A 24,961-nucleotide genomic window follows, 5' to 3' on the forward strand; every position below is an offset into this window, starting at 1 on the left:
ATGTATCACTTGAAAGCTAAAACACTCAAGATTCATGTTCTGAACTCATTTTTGCAATAAATACAGCAGAGAGGAAAGAGTTAAATGAAATGCTGAAGCTTTAGCTATTTAAGCATTAGCATAATAAAGGCAGTATATCTTTCATCTCCTATGTTGCAGATCAGATCAGACGAATCCATGAAACAACTTACATGTCCGTGTAAGAGTCCAGTCTTCAAAATGCATCCCAAATTTAATCCAAAACAACGAAAAAATAAGGAAAAAAACAAAAAATCCTCCGTTGTTTGTACGAGAGTTTTGCATTAGAGTAATCAATCATGTCAATTTTCAATGAAATAGCGATTATAATCCTTATTCTGGCAATCTCCCCTGTACTGTGGACTGTTCCGGTCATATTAAACTCTCTAAGGTCTCTCTCCTCCTCTTTATTTATACAGTGCTTCTCCAACGCCGATTGTGTCAGAGCAGCTTCAGTGTCAAACAGGACAATACTGCAGCAGCATTAGATCTGGCTGTCTCCACAGCATCCAGTCGTATCCAGCACGGCCTGCCAGTTTTATACTTAATCGCACTCACACAGACTCTGTGACAGACTGTTTTTAGCAACTAACTATGAATTTTTTACACTTTTACACAATTCTGTAAATAGTTGCTTTAGTTTTCCAGGGACTGTAAATGCATTATAATTAGCAGTTTATTGCAGATTTATTTGAATAAAAACTACTCTTTAGAATTACAAATGTCCTAATATAATTGGCCTTTTTGAAAGGACGCCTAGTCTTTTTCTGTAAGCTTACAGAAGCTACATTTTTGAGAGATCCCTCCTCAAATTTGAATCTAAACATGATCAGAAATTCAGCTTTATATTTAGGTTATTTTCAGGACCTTAACATTAAAATCTCAGAAAACTTACACCAGTCACTTACATGCATATTTCCCCTGGTTTAACTCTGCTGCTATACTAATTTGAGTTATTATGACTCTTGGGTAACAATAGTTCAGGTGTCTAGTGTAAAAATAGACCAGATTTATGAATATAGACCATAGGGTTTGACTGCTGCAGCTTATTTGGGTATGACGTTTTCAGAAAATTCTCAAAAATAGGGGCAGGTTAAGAGGGATAGTGATAAAAACACCCTTCCTGTGATGTGCGGTTCTCTCTAGCCCGATGTCAGATGCGTTTCTCAGTGATATGACTGCAAACATCATGCCTTCATGTTCACACTGCTGCTGCTCGATCTGTGAGAAACACACACGCCCTGGGAGGGTGAGAAACCCGTTTTAATGAGGAAATGAGTTTTTCATGAAGAAATGAACAGGAAGATGTTAGTCAGACAGGCGCGCAGATGCAGGATGGAGACGCTCGGAGGGATTCTGCTCATGTGGGGTAAGAGATTCCCTCAAGAGTCTCATTATTCTGATGAAGCTCAGTGTCAGTTTGGGTTAATTTATAAAAAGGTAAAATATATATATATATTTTATATTATTTTTTGGTTTTGCATTTGCATTAGTTTGTAATCATTAGACTGCACAAGGCTGATGTGTCCATTTGGATCAGTGTTTGCATGCATGTGTGTGTGTGTGTGTGTGTGTGTGTGTGTGTGTGTGTGTGTGTGTGTGTGTGTGTGTGAGAGGTGTGTGTTTCTGAACTTTTTCATTAAATTTAGGTGATGGAGTGTATGTGTGTGTGTGTGTGTTGGGAACAGGGTGTGGTGGTTTTGTGGTGTGGCTATACATATGTTGACAGGAACTCACATGTGTACACACACACACACACACACACACACACACACACACACACACACACACACACACACACACACACTGCACTGTGTGTGCTGTTTTCTCCTGATGTTGCTGCACATTGGTGGTAGTGATTGTTAATTTGATTTAATGTCATTCTGCAGGTGAATGCGTCTGTCTGCCTGTCTGCCTGTCTGTCTGTGCACGCGTCTGTCCGTTAGATAGACACACATATTGACTGAACGTCCAGAGCTAGAATGAGTTTTTATGGGGCTGGTTAGTAATGGTGAAGCTGGCCGTTCAGTTTGGCGGTTCTAGTTTTGGTTGTTTCAGCGTCTTGTGAAACAGTCAAACAGGAAGAGAAACTCAGTGAAATTTTAAGAAAAAGTATCACAAAAGTCTCCTGACGTCTCTCTCTCTGTCTCGCTTCTCCAGTGTTTGTTTCAGAGGCCTTCAATATCGACACTGAACATCCACTGAGATTTAACGGCACTGCAGAAGATTTCTTCGGTTATAGCGTTTTTCAGTCTGAGTTTGAAAACAGGAAACAGTGAGTGAATCTCACACACACACACACACACACACACACACATGTCTGGTTCACTATCGTTGTGGGGACTCTCCATAGACGTAATGGATTTTATACTGTACAATCTGTATTTTCTGTCCCCCTACCTTGCCCCTGCACCAAAACCTGCCAAAAAAATGTCCCCACAAGGACAAGGATTTCTTACATTGCCATTGTAATGGCAACACATTTCAATCATAATTTAATCAATATCCGTTGAGATTGAGCCTCTGTTCCTCAGGTTAGGCCACAGCACCAGTTAGAAATGAAATGGTGGTGCCAGATTCAGATAACCAATTGTTTTATTAGCTCAGTACAAGCTTCTGAAACCAGAACTTCAGCTTCTCTGGTTTCCAACATATTAACCTACCTATAGCTATTTCAGCACACCCATTACTCAGTCCGACAAGCATGTTCAGGGTTTTGCAAAAGTGAGAAGAGCAAGAACATATTTATTCTCATTCCTTCCAAAAATAATTACATTTATTAGCCTCATTATTTTCTTAGACAGAGCTCATCTCTGTTTCTTCCTCTTTACTGGGTTTCATTACAGGATTTAGTCTGGTGGCTTCATCTGTCATATTCTCATCACCTTAAGGGTGTGTGTGTGCACCATGGCCCCGCTGACCACACTGAAACCCTCTCTGTGCTTCGGCTTATTTCGGTCTGGTTTCCGGCCTTTGAGGCGGTGCCTAAAGCGGCGACTGCTCGGACAGTCAGAGAAGAGAGCTCTGGTCCAATAAAACATACAATGCCCTGCCATTAATTGTCTCTTGCATCTGCATTTTCTGAACAAACATCACTTTTGGTTTTCCAATTAAACAATCCCTCAGTTACTGGGATTTTCCCTCCGGGGTTTAATTACACCACAGCCATTTTACAACCCACGAATAAACTCTAACATCTAGAAATTTGAATTTCTCTTGTTCTCAATTTATTTGTAACCAGTTAAGTTGCTGTTTTTTCCTTTTCTTGAACAGAATGAAAACATTGCTGCCCGTTTCCTTAATAAGTTCTGCTTATTTCTTTAATTGTGGGCTTCAGAGCAGAGCTGCGTACAGCTTTTGCTCTCTCTAGTCTCAATCTTTATCCGGACTGATCACGTTACTGATCATGCCAAAGTTCATTCTCCCCAGCGATCTTTAAACAGCCGGGGCTTCTGTGTGACGAGACAGCGCTTTCCCTTTCCCTGTTATCTGCTTCACACAGCACATTTCACGTTTCTCACACACGTCACAGCTCTTCGGTTTATCTCCCCTCTTCAACAGACTCTCAGTCTGGAGACACACAGCCTTCCCTCTTCTGGGAATCATAATCAAATTATTTAACTTTCCTATACCTTGCATGCGTTTTTGGCCATATAATTTCTCATTTGTCAAAATGCCGGTGTATATTCTGCTAGATTGCTAGTGGGACGTCTCCGCACAGATCTGATCCTTCACCCAGGACAGACGGATGCTTACTCAAGCGCCCTATTGAGGAGTACTCAGCCCTACAACGTGGTCCAGTTTCTCAACATAAACAAATCAAACACGCTGTATTCGCCACAGAGTTAGACTTCCCCTATGGGTTATCCTTTACAATTACATTCAACCCAAACCCCTGAGCGGTCGGCCCTTCTCCCTCGGCTGTGACTCTAACGTCCAGGATGATCCGTCACCGTCGGCTTCTGGAATCCCACTTATGAATGAGTGCCTGCTTCAAGTGTTAACTGAAGACATCACAGAAGTCACAGTCTCGTATACTCCATTGTCAGAACAATCCCTCTCAGTAGTTTTCCACAGGTTAAACACAGCACAGGAGCGTCCTGCTCGGCAGAGACACATATCAGCTCACACACACACACACTAAATAATCCATATTCTTCATCAGTGATTACACAGTCTCCACAACACCATCTTTGTGGAGACATTTTGTCCCCATAACGTAGGGTTTACCAGGCCACACACACACACACACACACACACACACACACACACACACACACACACACACACACACACACACACACACACACAGGTTGATAGGTGTCTTCTGATTGATTGTGTGTGTGTTTTGGGCAGGATCATTGTTGGAGCCCCATTAAAAGGAAACTCAAGCGGTGAAATGTACAGCTGTGCAGTAGATCTTCAGTCCTGCAGACCGCTGAGCTGGCCAGGTATCGCCTCATACACACACACACACACACACACACACACACACACACACACACACACACACACACACACACACACACACACACACACACACACACACACACACACTCTCTCTCTCTCTCTCTCTGCTGGCTATCATTGGTCATCATCTGACGGTGTTGTGTTTGTGTTTGTCATACTGTGGTCTCTCTCTCTCTCTCTCTCTCTCTCTCTCTCTCTCTCTCTCTCTCTCATGATTGGCAGGCTCAGAGAGCGTTCTGAGGCTCAGAGAGCGGTTCTTCGGCTTGTCTTCTGCTGTGTCTTCTGCTGATGGTGGACGCTTGACCGTAAGTTCAGAGCTTCCTTCATCAGCCCCTTCAGCGTTCGATCACAGGCTGTTCTGTGTCCACTGAAGAGCGGGAAACACTGCACGAATGCTGAACACTTTTATTGATTGTCATTCTGATGTGGGAGGAATATTGGCAACTCTCTAAAACTTCTTAAAATGTTCCTGATATTCATTCTGTCATCACTTACTCACACTCACGTCCTTCCAGATTCACATGACTCTCTTCATTTAAAGGTGTCATGAACTGGATTGTTTTCTTTTGTATACTGTTGTCTGAGGTCAGCTAATGACGGCCGTGTAGTTTTTACATTCAGAAACATCATAACTGATCAGTAATGGGCTATTTTCTGCACTGGTTTTGAGGCTCTCTCCTGAACGCTGGGTTCTGATGGGCGTGTCCCTGGAGACTCTGAAGTAAACGCCCATGGCTAGGATTGGATAAGATTTGCATATTTAATGAGCTTCAGCTCCGCTGTCAGTTAAGGCTAAGTTCGGCTGGCATCCAGGCTAATATATATTGGAAATAAATGTATCTTTATATGGGGTATAGTGAAACACTCCTCCAGCATAGGTTGTGGTTGTCTCAAAATCTGGCATGAAGTTTGGGATGTAGTCTCTAACCTGTAGGTATCTAAAGTAATTATTGCTATGTAATTTAAACTTTGTGTGTAGCTGTGCAAAGGAAGCACATTTACCCTCAGTACACAGGTCACGGATACAGCATAATCCCAATTTCCTCCAGTCAGAAAATGTCATGTCTAAATTAGAAGAGGCGAAGGATGGATTTGTTGCAATTGCCAAAGCAAGGGGTAGTGTTTTGTGGGTAAAATGCGATTTGATTTGCTTCCATATATGAAATAAATGATGTATAATTGGGTTTTGAACGTCCTTTGATTTGTCAAGTGGGGTTGGTGAAAGTACTAAGGCAGCAGGTATAGTCTTCCATTCCAATAGCTAACCAAGTGGGAGGTGTGTTAGGAGGAATGTTGAAGGAGTTTATACTTTTAAAAGCGCATGCCCAATAATACATCATACAACTGGGAAGGGATGAAAATCGTTTTAGATTTGGTTAAGTGTTTTTTGTTTATTCTTGGAGTTTTATAATCGCACAGAAAGGGTTGAATGCATCAATTTTCATGAAAAAGGATTTTGTCAAGAAAACAGGAATATTTTGAACAAATATAATATTTGCGGTAGAAAGATCATTTTGATGGCGTTTATCCTCCCAAGTAGTGATATTGGCAAGGTTTTCCCAAAACTGAATTTTGTTTTCAAGCTGTTCCAGTAAAGGTGGAGAGTTGGATGGTATGAGAGAGGAAAGTTGCTTTGTAACCTCTGTGCCTAGGTGTTTGAATTGATCAGTGGTAACATTAAGAGGAAATCTTACCAGTGTTGTTTGGAGGATGTCATGGACTGGCAATAGTAAACTCTTGGTCCTGTTTATCTGATAACCTGAACATTTCCCAAACATTCTCATTTTTTCAAGAATGGATCGTATAGAAAGGAGAGGTTTGGTCACATAGCAAAATATGAACCACTGAGGCGGCAGTGGTTCAGTGGTTCATGTAGGTTGTCTACAAATCAGAAGGTTGGTGGTTCAATCCCCGGTTCCACCTGACCAAGTGTCGAGGTGTCCTTGAGCAAGACACCTCACCCCAGCTGCTCCCGATGAGCTGGATGAGCCTTACATGGCTGACATCGCCGTCGGTGTGTGAATGGGTGAATGTGAGGCAAAATGTAAAGCGCTTTGGATAAAAGCAGTCCATTTTTGCAGTCCAAATATCATCTGCGTATAGTGACATTGCATTTGTTGTGGTCTTAGTCTGATAGCCATACATTTGGTCTAAACGGACACGTTGTGCAAGTGGTTCAATAGCAAGAGCAAAAATTAGTGCTGACAGGGGACATCCTTGCCGTGTTCCTCTGAACAGATGAAATGGGAAGAAAAGTTCCAATTTGTGCTTTAGGATTTGCATATAAAAGTCTTATCCATTGAATGAACCTCTCACCTAGATTGAGTTGTTTAAGTGCTTTAAACCGATATCCCCATTCCATCTGATCAAACGCCTGCTCAGCGTCGAGGGTCGAGGGGCTAGATCATTGAGTTTTCCTGTCAGTATTTAGAATATCGAACAATCGTCATAAATTAGAGGTTGAGGATCTGATATGAAGCCGGTTTGATCATTATGAACTATTGTTTTCATTAGAGGAGTTAATCTATTGGACAGGATTTTTGCATATATATGTTTAATAGAGAGACTGGAGGATATGAGGCTACATTTATAAAGTACTGATGGTTTGCCATCAGGGTTTCTAGGGAGGCCTTTTGTATTTCTGTGGAGTGAATATCTGTATGAAGGTTTTCCGAGTCTTCATATGAGATTCTTCATAAATTACATTTGTCTAGGAATATATTCATAGTATTGGGATCACTGTTACATTTTTATTTATAAGGCAATGCTAGGTAAACTTCCAGCATATCTTTGTACTCTTCTAAAACTAGAGACATTGGTGTCTATCTGTGAATGTAAAGGCATCTTAAAGAAAGTGATAATGAAGCCTTGGGATTGTTTTTGTTGAGAGGATCCTATAGCCTAGAAATCTAGACGCACCCTAGCGGCAGCCAATTTAATCTGCCCGAAAGTGTCGTCTAGCAACTCTCAATAACCATCTGAGCTGTGTTCCTCACAATCTGGACGGGCCAATCACGTCGTGTATAGAGTCGGCGGGCGGGGCCATAATGACGACGGCCGAGTTGCGTTTGCGTGCTTCTAGTAAACACAGAAACTGGCGAACGGCGGTCTGTCGAATCAGCTTTGACCGCGACTCTGGAAGACTTGAGTTCAGCTTTTCTCTGAGAAAAGAACAAAGAACGGCACTGAAGTCATTCTGAAGAAGGGAAGATGTGTTCGAGTTTAGCCGAGCGGATACGGCGAATGTTTAATCTGTCAGCTCTGCTTCACCTTCGTTGCTCTGGTTGGTTGTAGCGCTATCCTATCGCGTGCAGAGGGAGTTTGACAGACAGCCGTTTATCCGCCCCTCAGATTGAGCCGTCAGTGGAGAGTTTCCAGACCAAACTCCGGCTTGTCAGGCTAGGGATCCTATGAATTACTATTTCTTTTTATTTTTGTATTGTAAAATGTCGTCAGACTGTATGGCTGCTACCTTGGCCAGGTCTCTCCTGTAAAAGAGATTTTAATCTCAGTCTTCTGGTAAAATAAAGGTAAATAAAAATGAGGGAGAGATTATTTTAAAAGCGGCAACTGCAAAGATTCTCTCGACCACAGAGCTCGTAAATGTCTTTATCAAGCAAACACAAGGATTTATTTCTCATCCACCCGCGCTTGATTGGAATATTATTTCTGCATTACATGAATGAATGAGGCATTTATACAGCGCTTTCATATGTACTGTTCACCCAAAGCGCTTCACACTCATGTCAGTGGTCTCTCCTCAACCACCAGCAGTGAGCAGCTCCACTTTGATGATGCAACGGCAGCCACAGTACAACAGCACCAGTGCGCTCACCACACACACCACACACACACCACACACAGAGAGGTTGATATTGCCTATTCAGTGGAAGGGATTATTAGGAGGCGATGATGGGTAAGGGCCAAATGAGGGAATTTGGCCAGGGCACCGGGGCTACACCCCTACTCTTTTACGAGAAGTGCCATGGGAGATTAAAGGGTGAGCGCCCCCAGCTGGACTCATTAACACCATCACTATACTGGGGCATTAGGACCCACACAGACCACAGGGTGAGCGCCCCCTGCTGGCCTCATTAACAACATCACTATACTGGGGCATTAGGACCCACACAGACCACAGGGTGAGCGCCCCCTGCTGGCCTCATTAACACCATCACTATACTGGGGCATTAGGACCCACACAGACCACAGGGTGAGCGCCCCCTGCTGACCTCACTAACACCATCACTATACTGGGGCGTTAGGACCCACACAGACCCCAGGGTGAGCGCCCCCTGCTGGCCTCATTAACACCATCACTATACTGGGGCGTTAGGACCCACACAGACTACAGGGTGAGCGCCCCCTGCTGGCCTCATTAACACCATCACTATACTGGGGCATTAGGACCCACACAGACTACAGGGTGAGCGCCCCCTGCTGGCCTCATTAACACCATCACTATACTGGGGCGTTAGGACCCACACAGACCACAGGGTGAGCGCCCCCTGCTGGCCTCACTAACACCATCACTATACTGGGGCGTTAGGACCCACACAGGCCACAGGGTGAGCGCCCCCTGCTGGCCTCACTAACACCATCACTATACTGGGGCGTTAGGACCCACACAGACCACAGGGTGAGCGCCCCCTGCTAGCCTCACTAACACCATCACTATACTGGGGCGTTAGGACCCACACAGACCACAGGGTGAGCGCCCCCTGCTAGCCTCACTAACACCATCACTATACTGGGGCGTTAGGACCCACACAGACCACAGGGTGAGCGCCCCTTGCTGGCCTCACTAACACCATCACTATACTGGGGCGTTAGGACCCACACAGACCCCAGGGTGAGCGCCCCCTGCTGGCCTCACTAACACCATCACTATACTGGGGCGTTAGGACCCACACAGACCACAGGGTGAGCGCCCCCTGCTGGCCTCACTAACACCATCACTATACTGGGGCATTAGGACCCACACAGACCACAGGGTGAGCACCCCATGCTGGCCTCACTAACACCATCATTATACTGGGGTGTTAGGACCCACACAGACCACAGGGTGAGCGCCCCCTGCTGGCCTCACTAACACCATCATTATACTGGGGCGTTAGGACCCACACAGACCACAGGGTGAGCGCCCCCTGCTGGCCTCACTAACACCATCACTATACTGGGGCGTTAGGACCCACACAGACCCCAGGGTGAGCGCCCCCTGCTGGCCTCACTAACACCATCACTATACTGGGGCGTTAGGACCCACACAGACCGCAGGGTGAGCGCCCCCTGCTGGCCTCACTAACACCATCACTATACTGGGGCATTAGGACCCACACAGACCACATGGTGAGCGCCCCCTGCTGGCCTCACTAACACCATCACTATACTGGGGCGTTAGGACCCACACAGGCCACAGGGTGAGCGCCTCCTGCTGGCCTCACTAACACCATCACTATACTGGGGCGTTAGGACCCACACAGACCACAGGAAGAGCACCCCCTGCTGGCCTCACTAACACCATCACTATACTGGGGCGTTAGGACCCACACAGACCACAGGGTGAGCACCCCCTGCTGGCCTCACTAACACCATCATTATACTGGGGCGTTAGGACCCACACAGACCCCAGGGTGAGCGCCCCCTGCTGGCCTCACTAACACCATCACTATACTGGGGCGTTAGGACCCACACAGACCCCAGGGTGAGCGCCCCCTGCTGGCCTCACTAACACCATCATTATACTGGGGCGTTAAGACCCACACAGACCACAGGAAGAGCACCCCCTGCTGGCCTCACTAACACCATCACTATACTGGGGCGTTAGGACCCACACAGACCACAGGGTGAGCGCCCCCTGCTGGCCTCACTAACACCATCACTATACTGGGGCGTTAGGACCCACACAGACCACAGGGTGAGCACCCCCTGCTGGCCTCACTAACACCATCATTATACTGGGGCGTTAGGACCCACACAGACCCCAGGGTGAGCGCCCCCTGCTGGCCTCACTAACACCATCACTATACTGGGGCGTTAGGACCCACACAGACCCCAGGGTGAGCGCCCCCTGCTGGCCTCACTAACACCATCACTATACTGGGGCGTTAGGACCCACACAGACCCCAGGGTGAGCGCCCCCTGCTGGCCTCACTAACACCATCATTATACTGGGGCGTTAAGACCCACACAGACCACAGGAAGAGCACCCCCTGCTGGCCTCACTAACACCATCACTATACTGGGGCGTTAGGACCCACACAGACCACAGGGTGAGCGCCCCCTGCTGGCCTCACTAACACCATCACTATACTGGGGCATTAGGACCCACACAGACCACAGGGTGAGCGCCCCCTGCTGGCCTCACTAACACCATCACTACACTGGGGCGTTAGGACCCACACAGACCACAGGGTGAGCGCCCCCTGCTGGCCTCACTAACACCATCACTATACTGGGGCGTTAGGACCCACACAGACCCCAGGGTGAGCGCCCCCTGCTGGCCTCACTAACACCATCACTATACTGGGGCGTTAGGACCCACACAGACCGCAGGGTGAGCGCCCCCTGCTGGCCTCACTAACACCATCACTATACTGGGGCATTAGGACCCACACAGACCACAGGGTGAGCGCCCCCTGCTGGCCTCACTAACACCATCACTATACTGGGGCGTTAGGACCCACACAGGCCACAGGGTGAGCGCCTCCTGCTGGCCTCACTAACACCATCACTATACTGGGGCGTTAGGACCCACACAGACCACAGGAAGAGCACCCCCTGCTGGCCTCACTAACACCATCACTATACTGGGGCGTTAGGACCCACACAGACCACAGGGTGAGCACCCCCTGCTGGCCTCACTAACACCATCATTATACTGGGGCGTTAGGACCCACACAGACCCCAGGGTGAGCGCCCCCTGCTGGCCTCACTAACACCATCACTATACTGGGGCGTTAGGACCCACACAGACCCCAGGGTGAGCGCCCCCTGCTGGCCTCACTAACACCATCATTATACTGGGGCGTTAAGACCCACACAGACCACAGGAAGAGCACCCCCTGCTGGCCTCACTAACACCATCACTATACTGGGGCGTTAGGACCCACACAGACCACAGGGTGAGCGCCCCCTGCTGGCCTCACTAACACCATCACTATACTGGGGCGTTAGGACCCACACAGACCACAGGGTGAGCACCCCCTGCTGGCCTCACTAACACCATCATTATACTGGGGCGTTAGGACCCACACAGACCTCAGGGTGAGCGCCCCCTGCTGGCCTCACTAACACCATCACTATACTGGGGTGTTAGGACCCACACAGACCACAGGGTGAGCGCCCCCTGCTGGCCTCACTAACACCATCACTATACTGGGGCATTAGGACCCACACAGACCACAGGGTGAGCGCCCCCTGCTGGCCTCACTAACACCATCACTACACTGGGGCGTTAGGACCCACACAGACCACAGGGTGAGCGCCCCCTGCTGGCCTCACTAACACCATCATTATACTGGGGCGTTAGGACCCACACAGACCAAAGGGTGAAACACATAATTGCTCTTCCCCACATGAGCTGGAACTTAATTAAAAATAAATGTGCAGCAACTGTGCACAGCAATATCTTGCTAGTCAGTGGGCAGGGCTACTGAATTAGATGAGTCGGTGGGCGGGGCTACTGAATTAGATGAGTCGGTGGACAGGGCTACTGAATTAGATGAGTCGGTGGGCAGGGCTACTGAATTAGATGAGTCGGTGGGCGGGGCTACTGAATTAGATGAGTCGGTGGGCGGGGCTACTGAATTAGATGAGTCGGTGGGCAGGGCTACTGAATTAGATGAGTCGGTGGGCGGGGCTACTGAATTAGATGAGTCGGTGGGTGGGGCTACTGAATTAGATGAGTCGGTGGGCGGGGCTACTGAATTAGATGAGTCGGTGGACGGGGCTACTGAATTAGATGAGTCGGTGGGCAGGGCTACTGAATTAGATGAGTCGGTGGGCGGGGCTACTGAATTAGATGAGTCGGTGGGCGGGGCTACTGAATTAGATGAGTCGGTGGGCGGGGCTACTGAATTAGATGAGTCGGTGGACGGGGCTACTGAATTAGATGAGTCGGTGGGCGGGGCTACTGAATTAGATGAGTCGGTGGGCGGGGCTACTGAATTAGATGAGTCGGTGGGTGGGGCTACTGAATTAGATGAGTCGGTGGGCGGGGCTACTGAATTAGATGAGTCGGTGGGCGGGGCTACTGAATTAGATGAGTCGGTGGGCGTGGGTACTCAATTAGCGAGTCAGTGGGCGGGGCTACTCAATTAGCGAGTCAGTGGGAGGGGCTACTTAATTAGCGAGTCAGTGGGAGGGGCTACACGTTCTGTAGAGGCTGTTTTGTTGCACTATGTCGTAAGGATGAAGCACACGATCGTTTTCTGGGCCTGGTGTCTATAAAAGCTTTTCTTTGACTAAAAGGGAAGTTTTCAGCTCTGAAACTTACAGGATAATCTTATATTACCATGACCTTTTATTATCAAATGCTCAAGGGAAATTTGATTTCTCAATTTTTCACCCCTTTACTGAAACATACAGAAGGTGACTGTAGTTTTCTAGGCCAGGGGTTCAAACTGTGGGTTGCAGTGTGAAGAAGTAGGTCGTGCAGTCACTTAAATTTACTGCAGTTAAATTTACTTTTCAGTAAATAACACACACACACACACACACACACACACACACACACACACACACACACACACACACACCTTGCACAATACACCAACGTTAAATATAGATCGCTATAGGCCAATTACTTAGTCAGTGCAAGTTTTCACATTGCAAAGGCTGCAGTTTAATTTATAAATACATCAATACATTTTGTTAAAAGCATTTAAAGAAATACAAGACTAGAAAAGCATCCAAATGACAGTGAAGCGCAACCGTACGTTATGCAAAGAGATAAACAGTGAATTTTGAAGAGATATATTTTTAAACTCAGAGATGTTGATTCAGGCAGCAGTTACATTACCACACGACCTTGGTGTTTGTCAAAAGCAGTAGGTAATTCGGCCGGGGATTTTTACACGGGTGGTGGAAGATGGATGGCAATAAAATCACTGACTTGCCCCTGTAAATGACCCCACAAGAAACAATTACCTAAAGCCACAACATCATGGCCACCAACAAACCTCAGCAAAGATTGTTCTTGCTCGGGCTTTAACTTCTGGATATTCGGCAGCGGTGGTCGATGAGGGTGTTTTAGTGGAGTCCGTCGGCATGAATTGGAGCTCCGCCTACACTTCTGTTAGGTTAGTACTATGAGCTGGGTTCCAGAGGAATTATTATGTGATATGAATCAGAATGAGGAGGTGTTTGCTATAGTCACTGCTGACCCCAAGTCATCTCAGTTATCACTGGGTAAGTCCAGCACCAAATCTTCTAAGTCACTGATAGTTAAGCCCAGTTCAAAGTCAAGTTAAGTCAGCTTTATTTATATAGCGCTTTTACAATGACGATTTTTTCAAAGCAGCTTCACAGTGTGAACAGGTAGATAATGCAACAGAATTTGACTCGGTTGTACAGCCGCTCTGGAGAAACCAGTGATGTTATTCAGTTTCACTATCATATAGTGTCAATGTGGGCAGATCAGTAATATAGTTAAATATATTTAGGCGTCCCCAAATGAGCAAGCCAAAACCCAAAGGCAATGGTGGCAAGGAACCAAAACTCCTTCAGAGCCAGAATGGAGAACACCTTCGGAGAAACCAGGCTCAGTAGGGGTGCCAGTTCTCTAAAGTCATCTTTGTCATCCAGCACCAAGTGTCCTTCATCAAGGATGGTCCTGCCCAGCCTCCCTCTCCCACTGTCAAATCCATCCAGTTCCTCTCCTTGGGTTGGGGGAGTCATGTCACAGTCATATTCAGTTCCTCTTTCTTGTTTAGTTTCTGGTAATAGCTTTTCTTTCATTATCATCCTCTATGTATATAAGCCCTCGGTTTCTTCAGTTTATGGTCTCATGTTAACATTATGTTAGTTGCATGGTGTATGTTTATCCTTAAAAGTCTCAATTCATTAATTCTACATCACTCATCTCGTTCATTATCACACAGCAACCCCTGACAGAGTAAATGATGACAGAATGTTTTAATTGCTTAATTGTTAATGTTCATATTAAAATGTGGCATTAAGTAAATTGGATTTTTAAAATAGTTTAGTCTAGACCAGATGTTTTTGTGATTTGTTCCTCCTGATGTTTCAGATGTGATTGTGTGTCTTTCTCAGAGCTGCAGTCCGTATCTTCCTCATGAGTGTGACGGAAACTCGTATCTGAACGGTGCCTGCTACCAGTTCAACAGCGGTTTACAGGCCGTCGCAAACTTTACCTCTGCTTATCAAGGTCTGACGAGTACCAGAACCCAGCTGATACAGACACTTTAAGCACTAAATGCAGTTTAACTATTTCAATCTTTCAAGTTTAATCAATATGTTGGTTTGTTTGTAAGTAACATCATTTGGATTCAGGGCTGCATAATAATGGTTTACCTGATAATCATAATTATTTTGCTCAAAAATGATAATCACGATTAGAAATAACAAAAATTGTCATTTGAAAAAGAAAAAGGGTTCATGTAATAAAGGCAATTTTACATACCCTGTCTTCTTTATTAACAGCGTACACTTGGCTTAATAGGCCTGTAGGTGGTACATGGACTTAATAAAAAAAACTATGATAGCTTCATTCAAAAATGGGAAATTAATAAAAAAAAAGAATTTTAAAAAAAGATTGCATTGATAAGAGTAAACTGAACAATACTTACTATTAATACAGCTTCTGGTAATGGAAGGTTTTGGTAAATGCTTTATAATTTGTCATATAATATAGAGATGTTTATCAAGTCCAGTCAAGTCTACTGTTTTTTATATCGCACTTTTACAATGCCGATTGTGTCTAAGCAGCTTGTTCATTTTATTTGTATATTGGCAAGCCAAGCCAAAGCTTGTTCATCTTTAATTAATCAAGAGAAGCAAAAATTGTTATATGTTCAAAAAATTAATCATGCAGCCCTAGTTGGGGTGATGTTTACTGACAACACGGTGAAAGACTAAAGACATGATTAAAGATATTACGTTACATACCTGGGAAATATATGAATTTATTGGCCATCTTGTCAATAATTAGTTTGATTGCTAAAAGAAGTTGGCGTAACGTTGTTTCCATATATTGTGATATTTCTGCAGAATGCACGAAGAGAGAAGTCAATCTGGTGTTTCTGTTTGATGGATCCAGCAGTATGAACCACCAATCATTTGAAATGAACAAAAAATTCATCAAAGATGTTATGAAAAAACTATCAAATTCCTCCATTAAGGTAAATCAATTACTATTAACCACTTAAACTCCATGGACCCTGTAAAGGGTCGGGAATGACATTGTCATGTGTATGCTTTCAATTTTAAATGTCTGCGGAGGAGCTATGATGTCATATGTAGCACCATTTGAGATATTAGAGTCTCTACTTTCTGGAGATATGCATCGCTATCACACATCTGTGTTTTCACTGTTATACGGTAGGGGGCGCTATCACACATCTGCGTTTTCACTGTTATACGGTAGGGGGCTCTATTACACATCTGTGTTTTCACTGTTATACGGTAGGGGGCGCTATTACACATCTGTGTTTACACTGTTATACAGTAGGGGGCGCTATTACACATCTGTGTTTACACTGTTATACGGTAGGGGGCGCTATTACACATCTGTGTTTACACTGTTATACGGTAGGGGGCGCTATTACACATCTGCGTTTTCACTGTTATACGGTAGGGGGCTCTATTACACATCTGTGTTTTCACTGTTATACGGTAGGGGGCGCTATTACACATCTGTGTTTACACTGTTATACAGTAGGGGGCGCTATTACACATCTGTGTTTACACTGTTATACGGTAGGGGGCGCTATTACACATCTGTGTTTACACTGTTATACGGTAGGGGGCGCTATCACACATCTGCGTTTTCACTGTTATACGGTAGGGGGCTCTATTACACATCTGTGTTTTCACTGTTATACGGTAGGAGCGCTATTACACATCTGTGTTTACACTGTTATACAGTAGGGGGCGCTATTACACATCTGTGTTTACACTGTTATACGGTAGGGGGCGCTATTACACATCTGTGTTTACACTGTTATACGGTAGGGGGCGCTATTACACATCTGTGTTTACACTGTTATACGGTAGGGGGCGCTATTACACATCTGTGTTTACACTGTTATACGGTAGGGGGCGCTATTACACATCTGTGTTTACACTGTTATACAGTAGGGGGCGCTATTACACATCTGTGTTTACACTGTTATACGGTAGGGGGCGCTATTACACATCTGTGTTTACACTGTTATACGGTAGGGGGCGCTATTACACATCTGTGTTTACACTGTTATACGGTAGGGGGCGCTATTACACATCTGTGTTTACACTGTTATACGGTAGGGGGAGCTATTACACATCTGTGTTTTCACTGTTATAGGATAGGGGGCGCTATTACACATCTGTGTTTTCACTGTTATACGGTAGGGGGCTCTATTACACATCTGTGTTTTCACTGTTATACGGTAGGGGGCGCTATTACACATCTGTGTTTTCACTGTTATACGGTAGGGGGCGCTATTACACATCTGTGTTTTCACTGTTATACGGTAGGGGGCTCTATTACACATCTGTGTTTTCACTGTTATACGGTAGGGGGCGCTATTACACATCTGTGTTTTCACTGTTATACGGTAGGGGGCGCTATTACACATCTGTGTTTTCACTGTTATACGGTAGGGGGCGCTATTACACATCTGTGTTTTCACTGTTATACGGTAGGGGGCTCTATTACACATCTGTGTTTTCACTGTTATACGGTAGGGGGCTCTATTACACATCTGTGTTTACACTGTTATACGGTAGGGGGCTCTATTACACATCTGTGTTTTCACTGTTATACGGTAGGGGGCGCTATTACACATCTGTGTTTACACTGTTATACGGTAGGGGGCGCTATTACACATCTGTGTTTTCACTGTTATATGGTAGGGGGCGCTATTACACATCTGTGTTTACACTGTTATACGGTAGGGGGCTCTATTACACATCTGTGTTTACACTGTTATACGGTAGGGGGCGCTATTACACATCTGTGTTTTCACTGTTATAGGGTAGGGGGCACTATTACACATCTGTGTTTTCACTGTTATATGGTAGGGGGCGCTATTACACATCTGTGTTTTCACTGTTATAGGGTAGGGGGCGCTATTACACATCTGTGTTTTCACTGTTATACGGTAGGGGGTGCTATTACACATCTGTGTTTTCACTGTTATAGGGTAGGGGGCGCTATTACACATCTGTGTTTTCACTGTTATATGGTAGGGGGCACTATTACACATCTGTGTTTTCACTGTTATACGGTAGGGGGCGCTATTACACATCTGTGTTTACACTGTTATACGGTAGGGGGCACTATTACACATCTGTGTTTTCACTGTTATACGGTAGGGGGCGCTATTACACATCTGTGTTTACACTGTTATACGGTAGGGGGCTCTATTACTCATCTGTGTTTTCACTGTTATACGGTAGGGGGCGCTATTACTCATCTGTGTTTTCACTGTTATATGGTAGGGGGCTCTATTACACATCTGTGTTTACACTGTTATACGGTAGGGGGCTCTATTACACATCTGTGTTTTCACTGTTATACGGTGGGGGGCTCAATAACACATCTGTGTTTTCACTGTTATACGGTAGGGGGCTCTATTACACATTTGTGTTTTCACTGTTATACGGTAGGGGGCGCTATTACACATCTGTGTTTACACTGTTATACGGTAGGGGGCTCTATTACACATCTGTGTTTTCACTGTTATACGGTAGGGGGCGCTATTACACATCTGTGTTTTCACTCTTACACGGTAGGGGGCGCTATTACACATCTGTGTTTTCACTGTTATACGGTAGGGGGCTCTATTACACATCTGTGTTTTCACTGTTATAGGGTAGGGGGCTCTATTACACATCTGTGTTTTCACTGTTATACGGTAGGGGGCTCTATTACACATCTGTGTTTTCACTGTTATACGGTAGGGGGCGCTATTACACATCTGTGTTTTCACTGTTATACGGTAGGGGGCGCTATTACACATCTGTGTTTTCACTGTTATACGGTAGGGGGCTCTATTACACATCTGTGTTTTCACTGCTATACGGTAGGGGGCGCTATAACACATCTGTGTTTACACTGTTATACGGTAGGGGGAGCTATTACACATCTGTGTTTTCACTGTTATACGGTAGGGGGCGCTATTACACATCTGTGTTTTCACTGTTATATGGTAGAGGGCTCTATTACACATCTGTGTTTTCACTGTTATGCGGTAGGGGGCTCTATTACACATCTGTGTTTACACTGTTATACGGTAGGGGGCTCTATTACACATCTGTGTTTACACTGTTATACGGTAGGGGGCGCTATTACATATCTGTGTTTTCACTGTTATACAGTAGGGGGCGCTATTACACATCTGTGTTTTCACTGTTATACGGTAGGGGGCTCTATTACACATCTGTGTTTTCACTGTTATACGGTAGGGGGCTCTATTACACATCTGTGTTTACACTGTTATACGGTAGGGGGCGCTATTACACATCTGTGTTTTCACTGTTATACGGTAGGGGGCTCTATTACACATCTGTGTTTTCACTGTTATACGGTAGGGAGCGCTATTACACATCTGTGTTTTCACTGTTATACGGTAGGGGGCTCTATTACACATCTGTGTTTTCACTGTTATACGGTAGGGGGCGCTATTACACATCTGTGTTTTCACTGTTATACGGTAGGGGGCACTATTACACATCTGTGTTTTCACTGTTATACGGTAGGGGGCTCTATTACACATCTGTGTTTTCACTGTTATACGGTAGGGGGCGCTATTACACATCTGTGTTTTCACTGTTATACGGTAGGGGGCGCTATTACACATCTGTGTTTTCACTGTTATACGGTAGGGGGCGCTATTACACATCTGTGTTTTCACTGTTATACGGTAGGGGGCGCTATTACACATCTGTGTTTTCACTGTTATACGGTAGGGGGCGCTATTACACATCTGTGTTTTCACTGTTATACGGTAGGGGGCTCTATTACACATCTGTGTTTTCACTGTTATACGGTAGGGGGCGCTATTACACATCTGTGTTTTCACTGTTATACGGTAGGGGGCGCTATTACACATCTGTGTTTTCACTGTTATACGGTAGGGGGCGCTATTACACATCTGTGTTTTCACTGTTATACGGTAGGGGGCTCTATTACACATCTGTGTTTTCACTGTTATACGGTAGGGGGCTCTATTACACATCTGTGTTTTCACTGTTATAGGGTAGGGGGCGCTATTACACATCTGTGTTTTCACTGTTATACGGTAGGGGGCGCTATTACTCATCTGTGTTTACACTGTTATACGGTAGGGGGCGCTATTACACATCTGTGTTTTCACTGTTATACGGTAGGGGGCGCTATTACACATCTGTGTTTTCACTGTTATGCGGTAGGGGGCGCTATAACACATCTGTGTTTACACTGTTATACGGTAGGGGGAGCTATTACACATCTGTGTTTTCACAGTTATACGGTAGGGGGCGCTATTACACATCTGTGTTTTCACTGTTATATGGTAGAGGGCTCTATTACACATCTGTGTTTTCACTGTTATGCGGTAGGGGGCTCTATTACACATCTGTGTTTACACTGTTATACGGTAGGGGGCTCTATTACACATCTGTGTTTACACTGTTATACGGTAGGGGGCGCTATTACACATCTGTGTTTTCACTGTTATACGGTAGGGGGCGCTATTACACATCTGTGTTTTCACTGTTATACGGTAGGGGGCTCTATTACACATCTGTGTTTTCACTGTTATACGGTAGGGGGCGCTATTACAAATCTGTGTTTTCACTGTTATACGGTAGGGGGCTCTATTACACATCTGTGTTTACACTGTTATACGGTAGGGGGCTCTATTACACATCTGTGTTTTCACTGTTATACGGTAGGGGGCGCTATTACACATCTGTGTTTTCACTGTTATACGGTAGGGGGCGCTATTACACATCTGTGTTTTCACTGTTATACGGTAGGGGGCGCTATTACACATCTGTGTTTTCACTGTTATACGGTAGGGGGCTCTATTACACATCTGTGTTTTCACTGTTATACGGTAGGGGGTGCTATTACACATCTGTGTTTACACTGTTATACGGTAGGGGGCGCTATTACACATCTGTGTTTTCACTGTTATACGGTAGGGGGCGCTATTACACATCTGTGTTTTCACTGTTATACGGTAGGGGGCGCTATTACACATCTGTGTTTTCACTGTTATACGGTAGGGGGCTCTATTACACATCTGTGTTTTCACTGTTATACGGTAGGGGGTGCTATTACACATCTGTGTTTACACTGTTATACGGTAGGGGGCGCTATTACACATCTGTGTTTTCACTGTTATACGGTAGGGGGCGCTATTACACATCTGTGTTTACACTGTTATACGGTAGGGGGCGCTATTACACATTTGTGTTTTCACTCTTATACGGTAGGGGGCTCTATTACACATCTGTGTTTTCACTGTTATGCGGTAGGGGGCGCTATTACACATCTGTGTTTTCACTGTTATGCGGTAGGGGGCTCTATTTCACATCTGTGTTTTCACTGTTATACGGTAGGGGGCGCTATTACACATCTGTGTTTACACTGTTATACGGTAGGGGGCGCTATTACACATCTGTGTTTACACTGTTATACGGTAGGGGGCGCTATTACACATCTGTGTTTACACTGTTATACGGTAGGGGGCTCTATTACACATCTGTGTTTACACTGTTATACGGTAGGGGGCGCTATTACACATCTGTGTTTACACTGTTATACGGTAGGGGGCGCTATTACACATCTGTGTTTACACTGTTATACGGTAGGGGGCGCTATTACACATCTGTGTTTACACTGTTATATGGTAGGGGGCTCTATTACACATCTGTGTTTACACTGTTATACGGTAGGGGGCTCTATTACACATCTGTGTTTTCACTGTTATACGGTAGGGGGCTCTATTACACATCTGTGTTTACACTGTTATACGGTAGGGGGCGCTATTACACATCTGTGTTTACACTGTTATACGGTAGGGGGCGCTATTACACATCTGTGTTTTCACTGTTATGCGGTAGGGGGCGCTATTACACATCTGTGTTTACACTGTTATATGGTAGGGGGCTCTATTACACATCTGTGTTTACACTGTTATACGGTAGGGGGCTCTATTACACATCTGTGTTTTCACTGTTATACGGTAGGGGGCGCTATTACACATCTGTGTTTACACTGTTATACGGTAGGGGGCGCTATTACACATCTGTGTTTACACTGTTATAAGGTAGGGGGAGCTATTACACTTCTGTGTTTTCACTGTTATGCGGTAGGGGGCGCTATTACACATCTGTGTTTTCACTGTTATACGGTAGGGGGCTCTATTACACATCTGTGTTTTCACTGTTATACGGTAGGGGGCTCTATTACACATCTGTGTTTTCACTGTTATACGGTAGGGGGCTCTATTACACATCTGTGTTTTCACTGTTATGCGGTAGGGGGCGCTATTACACATCTGTGTTTACACTGTTATACGGTAGGGGGCACTATTACACATCTGTGTTTTCACTGTTATACGGTAGGGGGCGCTATTACACATCTGTGTTTACACTGTTATGCGGTAGGGGGCGCTATTACACATCTGTGTTTACACTGTTATGCGGTAGGGGGCGCTATTACACATCTGTGTTTACACTGTTATGCGGTAGGGGGCGCTATTACACATCTGTGTTTTCACTGTTATACGGTAGGGGGCGATATTACACATCTGTGTTTACACTGTTATACGGTAGGGGGCACTATTACACATCTGTGTTTACACTGTTATACGGTAGGGGGCGCTATTACACATCTGTGTTTACACTGTTATACGGTAGGGGGAGCTATTACACATCTGTGTTTTCACTGTTATGCGGTAGGGGGCGCTATTACACATCTGTGTTTACACTGTTATGCGGTAGGGGGAGCTATTACACATCTGTGTTTACACTGTTATGCGGTAGGGGGCGCTATTACACATCTGTGTTTTCACTGTTATACGGTAGGGGGCGCTATTACACATCTGTGTTTTCACTGTTATGCGGTAGGGGGCACTATTACACATCTGTGTTTACACTGTTATGCGGTAGGGGGAGCTATTACACATCTGTGTTTACACTGTTATGCGGTAGGGGGCGCTATTACACATCTGTGTTTTCACTGTTATACGGTAGGGGGCGCTATTACACATCTGTGTTTACACTGTTATGCGGTAGGGGGCGCTATTACACATCTGTGTTTACACTGTTATACGGTAGGGGGCACTATTACACATCTGTGTTTACACTGTTATACGGTAGGGGGAGCTATTACACATCTGTGTTTTCACTGTTATGCGGTAGGGGGCGCTATTACACATCTGTGTTTACACTGTTATACGGTAGGGGGCTCTATTACACATCTGTGTTTACACTGTTATACGGTAGGGGGCGCTATTACACATCTGTGTTTTCACTGTTATACGGTAGGGGGCGCTATTACACATCTGTGTTTTCACTGTTATACGGTAGGGGGCGCTATTACACATCTGTGTTTACACTGTTATACGGTAGGGGGCTCTTTTACACATCTGTGTTTACACTGTTATACGGTAGGGGGCTCTATTACACATCTGTGTTTTCACTGTTATATGGTAGGGGGCTCTATTACACATCTGTGTTTTCACTGTTATACGGTAGGGGGCTCTTTTACACATCTGTGTTTACACTGTTATACGGTAGGGGGCGCTATTACACATCTGTGTTTTCACTGTTATGCGGTAGGGGGCTCTATTTCACATCTGTGTTTTCACTGTTATACGGTAGGGGGCTCTATTACACATCTGTGTTTTCACTGTTATACGGTAGGGGGAGCTATTACACATCTGTGTTTACACTGTTATACGGTAGGGGGCTCTATTACACATCTGTGTATTCACTGTTATACGGTAGGGGGCGCTATTACACATCTGTGTTTACACTGTTATACGGTAGGGGGCTCTATTACACATCTGTGTTTTCACTGTTATACGGTAGGGGGCTCTATTACACATCTGTGTTTTCACTGTTATACGGTAGGGGGCTCTTTTACACATCTGTGTTTACACTGTTATACGGTAGGGGGCGCTATTACACATCTGTGTTTTCACTGTTATGCGGTAGGGGGCTCTATTTCACATCTGTGTTTTCACTGTTATACGGTAGGGGGCTCTATTACACATCTGTGTTTTCACTGTTATACGGTAGGGGGCTCTATTACACATCTGTGTTTTCACTGTTATACGGTAGGGGGCTCTATTACACATCTGTGTTTTCACTGTTATACGGTAGGGGGCGCTATTACACATCTGTGTTTTCACTGTTATACGGTAGGGGGCTCTATTACACATCTGTGTTTACACTGTTATACGGTAGGGGGCTCTATTACACATCTGTGTATTCTCTGTTATACGGTAGGGGGCGCTATTACACATCTGTGTTTACACTGTTATACGGTAGGGGGCTCTATTACACATCTGTGTTTTCGCTGTTATACGGTAGGGGGCTCTATTACACATCTGTGTTTTCACTGTTATACGGTAGGGGGCTCTTTTACACATCTGTGTTTACACTGTTATACGGTAGGGGGCGCTATTACACATCTGTGTTTTCACTGTTATGCGGTAGGGGGCTCTATTTCACATCTGTGTTTTCACTGTTATACGGTAGGGGGCTCTATTACACATCTGTGTTTTCACTGTTATACGGTAGTGGGCTCTATTACACATCTGTGTTTTCACTGTTATACGGTAGTGGGCTCTATTACACATCTGTGTTTTCACTGTTATACGGTAGGGGGCTCTATTACACATCTGTGTTTTCACTGTTATACGGTAGGGGGCTCTATTACACATCAGTGTTTACACTGTTATACGGTAGGGGGCGCTATTACACATCTGTGTTTTCACTGTTATACGGTAGGGGGCTCTATTACACATCTGTGTTTTCACTGTTATACGGTAGGGGGCGCTATTACACATCTGTGTTTTCACTGTTATACGGTAGGGGGCGCTATAACACATCTGTGTTTTCACTGTTATACGGTAGGGGGCTCTATTACACATCTGTGTTTTCACTGTTATACGGTAGTGGGCTCTATTACACATCTGTGTTTACACTGTTATACGGTAGGGGGCTCTATTACACATCTGTGTTTTCACTGTTATACGGTAGGGGGCTCTATTACACATCAGTGTTTACACTGTTATACGGTAGGGGG

The 24,961-nt window shown here is 45.2% G+C and overlaps 1 protein-coding gene across 1 annotated transcript in view; it reads left to right on the forward strand.

The window, feature by feature from the left end:
* Nucleotides 1–1,192: 1,192 nt before the first annotated feature.
* Nucleotides 1,193–24,961, forward strand: part of LOC137072591 (integrin alpha-M-like) — a 48,436-nt gene continuing 24,667 nt past the window's right edge. The window contains exons 1-6 of the mRNA XM_067440433.1: nucleotides 1,193–1,387; nucleotides 2,179–2,293; nucleotides 4,375–4,469; nucleotides 4,711–4,793; nucleotides 14,764–14,878; nucleotides 15,721–15,851. Coding sequence (XP_067296534.1) covers nucleotides 1,312–1,387; nucleotides 2,179–2,293; nucleotides 4,375–4,469; nucleotides 4,711–4,793; nucleotides 14,764–14,878; nucleotides 15,721–15,851 — 615 coding nt within the window. The 5' untranslated portion in view covers nucleotides 1,193–1,311. The remainder of the gene's footprint in view (nucleotides 1,388–2,178; nucleotides 2,294–4,374; nucleotides 4,470–4,710; nucleotides 4,794–14,763; nucleotides 14,879–15,720; nucleotides 15,852–24,961) is intronic.

This window comes from Pseudorasbora parva, chromosome 4 (assembly GCF_024679245.1).
Source record: "Pseudorasbora parva isolate DD20220531a chromosome 4, ASM2467924v1, whole genome shotgun sequence".
In the NCBI taxonomy this organism is placed as follows: Eukaryota; Metazoa; Chordata; class Actinopteri; order Cypriniformes; family Gobionidae; genus Pseudorasbora; species Pseudorasbora parva.